Source organism: Notothenia coriiceps, unplaced genomic scaffold (assembly GCF_000735185.1).
Source record: "Notothenia coriiceps isolate Sejong01 unplaced genomic scaffold, NC01 NC01_scaffold00016819, whole genome shotgun sequence".
NCBI classification, from domain to species: domain Eukaryota; kingdom Metazoa; phylum Chordata; class Actinopteri; order Perciformes; family Nototheniidae; genus Notothenia; species Notothenia coriiceps.
Genome location: NW_011349520.1, coordinates 67,256 through 75,380, shown reverse-complemented (window position 1 = coordinate 75,380; position 8,125 = coordinate 67,256). Strand labels below are relative to the sequence as shown.

General features: G+C 39.4%; 2 protein-coding genes across 2 annotated transcripts in view; one reads left to right on the top strand and one right to left on the bottom strand.

Moving 5' to 3' along the window:
- The window catches only part of chst11 (carbohydrate (chondroitin 4) sulfotransferase 11), a 6,341-nt gene extending 4,858 nt beyond the window's left edge, over window positions 1-1,483 (bottom strand). Inside the window, exons 1-2 of the mRNA XM_010776194.1 lie at window positions 1,475-1,483; window positions 746-1,038 (exon numbers count right to left, since the gene is read on the bottom strand). Coding sequence (XP_010774496.1) covers window positions 746-1,038; window positions 1,475-1,483 — 302 coding nt within the window. The remainder of the gene's footprint in view (window positions 1-745; window positions 1,039-1,474) is intronic.
- A 5,737-nt stretch (window positions 1,484-7,220) lies between these two features.
- Window positions 7,221-8,125, top strand: part of LOC104949788 (solute carrier family 41 member 2-like) — a 14,780-nt gene continuing 13,875 nt past the window's right edge. Inside the window, exons 1-2 of the mRNA XM_010776193.1 lie at window positions 7,221-7,242; window positions 7,402-7,533. Of these exons, the coding sequence (XP_010774495.1) occupies window positions 7,221-7,242; window positions 7,402-7,533 (154 nt within the window). The remainder of the gene's footprint in view (window positions 7,243-7,401; window positions 7,534-8,125) is intronic.

The window sequence follows — 8,125 nt, the reverse complement described above, 5'->3', positions numbered from 1 at the left end:
GGTATGTTTACAGAGACATGTTTTGTTAACGATTATTATAAATTAAGATTTGCATACCATGAACGGAACAAAGATGAACTAAATTGAACTGATATCCTGTGCATTTTGCTTGTCAATCACAAAAGCAATATATTTATTGACATTTAGAAGACAATGAACTTAGACCTTTAGACTTCCAGAAGCTAGACCAGGTGTCTAAACTACGGCCCGGGGGCCAAATGTGGCCCGCGGGACATTTTGAATCGGCCCTCAGCAGATTCAAAAATGTATAATGACTTAAGTAAAATAAGCTTCTGCTTGTCTTATATTGTACTTCTTAAATACATGTTCAAATATATCACACAGTATTCATGTGTTGATAAGCCCAATTTTCAAATAAATTCACTCAATTAAAGTTAAAAACATGTTCTAACAAATCTAAGTTGATAATAAAAAAGCCCAATAACAAATTCACATAACAACCTTGAAATAGACCGTTCATATTTCCTCTTATTATAATCAATCTGGAGCTTCTGTTTTAAGGAATGAGCTGCTAACAAGATAAATGAAACCCTCTGGAGAGCTGGGAGCTGTTTTTTTCTTAAAGCATTTTTAAGTATCAAGAATAATTCACTTATATTGGATTGATTTTTCCAACTTATAACTGAACTTAAGAGGCGAAATACCTCTAGTGAGTGTATATTTTTCTGTATGTGGCCCTCGGAGAAAAAGGTTTGGACACCCCTGGTCTAGACTGATGCCCCACCTGTATTTTCCTCGTCCGGTGAGCACCATCATGACGCGTTTCCAGTTGGTACAGGCCACCTTGGGGACGTAGCAGTAGATGAGCTCGTGGTCCTCGTCCACCACGAGGTGTTTGAGGTCTGCGGGAGTCAGGACTCTTCGCTTACGGCTGGACGCGCTGTAGGCTCGACAGGAATCAACGACCTGGTCCCTCCGAGTCTGGTGCAGGACGGCGGCTCCAGACAACTCCGGCTGTTTAGGGAGATAGAGGAGAAGAAAGCGGGAGGATGTAAACAAAATGCTTTCAGTAAGTGTCTAGATTTTAGATATTAGTTGTGGCCTTGAAGCTTGTACCAAACAAATCAGCTTGTTGGGCGGTTGACTAATACATCGGAAACAAGGGATTTTGGTTGGTGTTGTCAAAGTTATCCAGGTTTGGGGTGACGTGTCTTGCCCAGGGACACAACGACATGCTGAATGCAGAGGGGTTTGAACCTGGCTCTATCCACTGTGCCACACTCTATCCGATAATAATCCAATGCAGAGGCAATAATGTAATATAATACATTATTTTATATATTTATATCGTCTTAAAGTTACAACCGGCCCTTTGAGTGCAACCATAATGCTAATGTGGCCCGCGATGAAATTGAGTTTGACACCCCTGATATACACACTATAAAATATACAGAATACATTTAAATACTCGCTAATATACCAAAGGGTATAAAAGGACAGAAACTTAGTGTACCATGTGCATAATTCAAAATGATTGCTTGTTGGGTAGTCGGCAAATAAATCAAAAAATTGGGATTTAGGTTGGTGTTGGCATAATTATTAAAGTTTGTGCAAGAAATAAAAAGTTATACTCAAGAAATGCTTTAATGAACTGAAGAAATATGCAGTGGGTTGCATGGAATATATTTTTAAAATATATATATTATATCAAAGGGTAATGTTTTACTTCCAGATACATCCAAGAATATATTAAAAAAAAATCTGTCTTTCTTGCAATGTTGTTTTCTTTTTGCTATAACACCTGTTGTTGTTGTTGTTGTTGCTGTTGTTGTTATCCTACAAGACATCTTCCTCATGTATTCCCTTTCTATGTAATTTATTATTTTCATTTTATTTTGTCTGCTGGACAATAAAGCACTTCTCCTCTTCACACCCTTTTCCACAAGTTACTGTTAGAACTTTTATTTTATTCGTGGAGAGGACATCTCACTGCGCCAACAGAGCACTCTAAAACGAATGAAAGTGAACTAAAGCAGAGAGGGGGTGATAAAGAGAGTCATTAATCTCAGCATTTATTATCACACTCATCTCTTTTTGACTTTACCCGAGTCGCTCCACAGACTGTGATGGAGATGAGTCCAAAGGTACGGGGGGAAGATAAGGGAGAATATTACAGATATTAAACGTTCAATATGAGCAAATCCAGTCAGTCATTATTCATCTGTGATGCTTGTGATGAAGAGGAGGAAGCTGGGGAGGAATTTAAAAGCGTCTGAGAGCAGGAATGTTTTCTTACGCCTCTTGATTATTATTCCTCTGGGTGTGAATCCCGCTTCAGGGCAGTTCCCCCCGGATTCCTCGCTAAATATAAATTGATGGTACTGTGATCTCCATCTACCGCGCTTTCCCAGTCACAACAAGTGTGGCCTTTCACTTCTCCAACCTGTCGCGACGTCCTGAAATAACTCCAACCGAGCGCTTCACGTTTATGTGAACGTCTCTTTGAAGTCACTCTTTAAACAAAGTGGGCAATTCATCATCTGCACAGCCACGACTTGTTGCAAGAACACGGGGGGACATCAATCTTCTGCACATTTTTCGTCTGACGGAAACAGACAAAAGCAGTCATTAAGAGGTGATGTAGGAAATGCATGACTTGTTACTTCTAAATGAGCTGCTTTAGATATATGTGGTGATGCTGGTCACAAACTTCGAGGAAAAATCAATCGTGTGATTTTAGGAGGAAGAGTTTTCCCACTGGGAATTCACATTTCGAGAATAATTAACAAAGCCATTAGGGTTATTTCCTGAAACCTTTACTTGTGTTTAAAATAACATTTAACATCACACTTAACCCAGAGTTTCAGCTTCATCAAAGTGACGCGCCCAAAATATGTTTTTTTTTTCCATTCCTGTGCAAAACGGGTAACTTTTGTAAGACCTGATCCCATTACAGGTGTATATGCAGGAATCCTGAAGTCAAATGTAAGACCTTTTTAAGACCCTTTCCATACATTTTAAGACCTCATCGCCACTTGGAGTTCTAACCGGTTACATTGGCGACACACTTTACCTCACATTGACTATAAACAGTATTTATTGTCCTTCCTCCTTATCTTCCAACCATTTGGACGCAGACTTGCATTTCCAGCGATGTTGATTAAAAACCGGCGTAAACGGAGCTTCGCGCGCTATCAAGCAGTGAGCGTGCGATGTCCTGTTCAGATGACTTCAAATCCAACGGGATGCCATAAATAAACTACACAGAACCACACTACACACCGATACGCAATGATTACATTCAGGCAGACTGTAGAATACAACCTCTTTGGACAATTTATATAGGTACTTATTGAAAACAAGCTACAAAATGTGATACCTTGGGAAATGCCGTTTAATACTTTTGAATAGCCTTCATTTTTGCTAAATTGATTTGTCAACTTGTAATACTTTTTAAGACCCCGCCGACACCCCCTGCATTACTAGATAAATAACTCCCTGCATATATGGATTTTGCTTCCAACAGAATACCCTGTGCACATTAAAATGTCAATCTTGTTCCCACAACATCATAACAACCCGTGCCCCTGATCTCCGCACTGCACGAAAACAACATGTGTGCGTCAGGAAAATATCCTTTTCCCACCAAAATACAACTCATGTACACATGTGGATCTTGCCCTCAGCACAGGATGATTTCTGCACGACATATCTTGCTCTGATAATTTATAATCTTGGCACAGCGGGATGTCAACTTGTGTGCACGCTATGTATGAATCTGGCAACAAAAAAAAGTTGGATCTTGTTTGCATCAGATTGTGCTCAAAATGTAATATCTTAATTCCTCATGATAGTAAATGATGACACAGTTTAATATCCTNTCATCCTCATTCCTCTTGTCAGATCCAGTGACCTGAATAATCCAGATTGCTCCCAGACATCCTCCGGTTTACCTCGGCCCCCTGCTGAGGATGTAACAACACCCTCCACCCCTTTACACCCCCAAACCTCCCACAAGCCATCAAGGACAAATAGCCAGAAAAGTCAAAATAACCAAGTACCAAATCATTCTAATTGAAAACCATGTTAATGAAACTATACGTCACATTCAAACCTCAGATTTCCAATGTTTTGGGTCTGGATTTGCTTTAGCCTTGCATTGAAAGGTGTTGTGTGTGTATATATACAGTATATATATATATATATATATAAACGTGCCTTGCCTTTCATGCAATAAAGAGATTTTAGACAGCTGAGCTAAAGCTAATTGCTAGTTCCTAACTAAAGCATTACCGTATTTCGGATAAACAGCCTCACTGTGAGGACGTGATGAGGCTGCTATTTAATTACTCGTTGATGCCACTTTGAATTGAGTTCAATTAACAAACTATAAAACTGATAACTAGAAGTGGTATTACAAGAACAGCTAGTCCGTTAGCATGCTAATTTCTTATCTCTGTTGCATAAGACGTCTTCAACACAGCAACATCTTCAGGTTGTGTTTATGATGTTATCTCCTTTTTTAATTTTCATAAACTTACATTTGAGCAAATATTACACATTGGGCCTTGAAAGAATCAGTTAATTTTTATTATACAAAAGTACTAATTTCTAGGGCTGTACCCGAATATTCGTTTGTTGTTTTTTCAAATTGAATTTATTGAAATATCCAATATCAACGTAAGAGCTTGTGCCTCTTCGGGGGGTGCTAACACTTAACCATAAACGTTATCGTTTACTTTCTCCGTCTTTAGATATTACTTTTCTCCGTTAATCTCCGTCACGTTGTTTCCATAGCAACAACAATTTCCAGTCAACAGCGCTACCTCTCCTTCAAAATAAAAGCATATCCATAAAAAATAGGAAGCCAAGCCAAATTACACTTAAGAAATAAACAAATGCAACGAAAGTAACAAACACAATGTGATATCCCTTTCAATTTCAAAGAACACAAATTGGGTTACATTAACAACCCAAATTGTTAAATGCTTTGACACGGGCCGAATATTCGGAGCCCGAAAAATGGTATTCGGGACAGCCCTACTAATTTCCCAGATGAATCACTTAAAACTGTAGATTTTCCACCAGGATTGACTTTTTAGGGTGACAGAAATTCAAAACTTCATTAATAAACTCTAAAGTGTTCTCTAAAAATAATAGTATGACACATGTTATAGCCCACAAATAAGTACAAATAAAGATATTGAATATAGAGAGATATGTAAAAAACCTTTTGGATCTACTTCTTGTGTTTTTCCACCATAAACGGAGCAAGGCTAGTTGTTTCCCAGTGCCTTTAACTTCCTTAATCCGTATTTAACTCATAGACATCTCAATCTGTGTTGAACTTTCCCTTTTTAAAGAGCCACATTGGATCAGTGGCGTATTCAGATAGTGAGGGCAGGAGTGTGAAGCAGGCGGACAGACGGGGCGCAGTGAGAGTCAATTTAATGTGAAGTTAAATCTGTTTGCAGGCTCTGTGGGAGTGCTGGTTACGCACCAATAAAATGTCACCAGGCGGACAGAGAGCCACAATGGATTGAAATAAGTGGCCTTCACCCTGAGGTGGTGGCTGTGTCTAATTTAATATACTCACACCACAGTAGCCGGCCTGGTTTAGAGGGACAAAGTCTGTGTGGTTTATTACACGGCCACTTCAGTGACTGGAAGAAACCGTGAACACAAGTTTACTAGGGGAGGGGGAAATAATCGATACAGCTTAGTATCGCGATACTTTGCGTGGCGATATTGTATCGATACACAGATGCCAAGTATTGATATTATTCAATTATATAATTATTCATATTGAAAATTCAAATTAGCTTATTGGCAAAGCTACCATCAAATTCTGAGCAAACTAATACAATAACTCAATCAATCTCCTACTTCATCAAAGTCAACTTTATTGTCGATCTCAAAATATGTTTGTACACAGAAAGAAAGATCAAAATACTGTTTCCCAGAGTCCTGAGGTATAAAAAAAAACACACATTAAAATACAAGAACACTCAATAATTACAAAAACACCCACAAAAAAAAAAACACTGGTGCTGGATACAGCGTCGTGGCTTTTGTCACATGTTAAAGACACTGGAACCCAATATATCATGCAATCATATATATCAATATATATGCGCAATATATCGTATCGTGGCTTAAGTATCGCGATAGTATCGTATCGTGGGGAGCCTGGTGATTCCCACCCCTACTGTTTACCCACTACACGGGAACCATTTGTATTATACATTATTTTTGTGATTTTTGAATTAAAGAAACGTCTCTTTTTCACAAGACATTCTCTGCTTTCTTCTGCTCCGCTGTGTGGCCGCCTGTCAGAGCGCTTGTAGTTGATATATGTCCCTTCTGCAGGGCTCGGTAACCACACTGTGGCTCACGGGATGAAACACACAGGAGGAAGTTATTCAATGTGTTGCTTGTTAAAGTGAAGGTGTGATAGCCGCTGTATGTGAATATAAAGTGACCCCATTTTCTTTTTTTTTGTCAGTACAGATGGCTGAGCACATTTTTAGGATTATTTATATGCTTGACTAGGAGAATAACCCTGATCCATTTCACTTTAAGAAAAAACGTCAGCACAGCAATGGTTCCTATAGGTTTTGACTGGTTGAAGCCAGTTTTGAAACCAATTTGAGAGGAAGGATAGGAAGGTGTTGCATTTTTCAAATCATCTAACATGGTATTCATTATTCAAACCCTTAAACTAAATTATTGGTTGCGTTTCAGAGCCCATGCACAGAGTTGCCGTAGTTCTGTTATAGCTGGTGCAAAACCTCTTGGACTTCTTGCATTTTCTCCGATTTATCGATAACATTAAGCAAGTTGAAGAAAGGTTTGAAGATCTTCATCAAACTGACACTTTTTAGCCAGGTTTCAACCCAAATACCACTAAATTGTTCACCAAATCTTCAAAGAAAAAGCAATTAAATGTGTGCTACCATTCCCTTCCATCCCCTAGTCTTATGTGAATACTGGGAATTTGTTAAACTTCTGCATTTGTTCGTGTCTAAATGGTTTCCCTCAACTGTCAAAACTCTTGCAAGTCCTCAGGAAGCCAATTTTCGCAAGAGTTTCCCCCAAAAAGTTTTACAAACACGGAGTTAAAATCGAGACACGATCCTGCTTCTGCTGCGATCACATCTCAAAATGTCCACTGTGAAAAGACCCAATTAAAATGTCCATACTCGATTTCATGCAGCCTCCTCAATGGAATATTAATGTGTGTATGTTACGGAGAGAAAATGGCAGATATAATCAGCCTCAGTGTGTTGGTTGTTGGCCTTTCTCTATCCCCCCTGGAGAAGAGGTACTAAATAACCGTGTTTACCTGCCGTAACTCACCTCTCTCCTTATTGACTTCACATTAAACGCTCTGCTGCGCTCTCATCCTGACCTCTCATCCTGACCTTTCCTCTCCTGCAGGAATCGGGGGGAACCTGGTAGCGATCCAGGCCAGCAGGTTCTCCACTCACCTGCACTTCCACTGTGCTCCTGGAGAGGTTCCTGAAGAGGCCAAGGGCTGCTACTACCCCTGCCGCACCTTCTGGGGAAAAGGTCAGTACCGTGCACACAATATGCTGAGCTTTTAATGAAAGCACACGTTGGTTAGGCATAACAGTATAACTCCATATGATAGATGTGAGGTCCTTACAGTATATACATTTGTAATACTGATCAGCTGATTGCTAATGATTAACCTTCACCCATTGTTACAAGAACATTTTGGAAACCTCTCCATAACTCTAGTTCTGTTTCTGCCATCATGTTTGCTTCCTGGATGGTTACCCACATTTATTTAATATTTATTTTAATGCTGTCAAAATTATCGCGTTAATGGCGGTAATTAATTTTTTGAATTAATTGCGTTAAAATATTTAACGCATTTAACGTATGTGCAGAATGGCCCGCCCCATACACCCCACCAGTGGCAGCGCCAGGATATGGCTGGGGTAGGCTACACCCATACCAAGAAATGGCTTAGCCCCACCATGAACAATGATGTTAAAGTAAGCAAAATAAAGTCCGCCAACTCGCGCCGAGAATTGCACAGACAGCAGTTAGTAAGATTGATTTCAGTAGCCACTTGTCTGGAAATACAGAAGACTAGAAACGGTTTTGAAAACTTTTGTCACGTAGTGATCGTCTT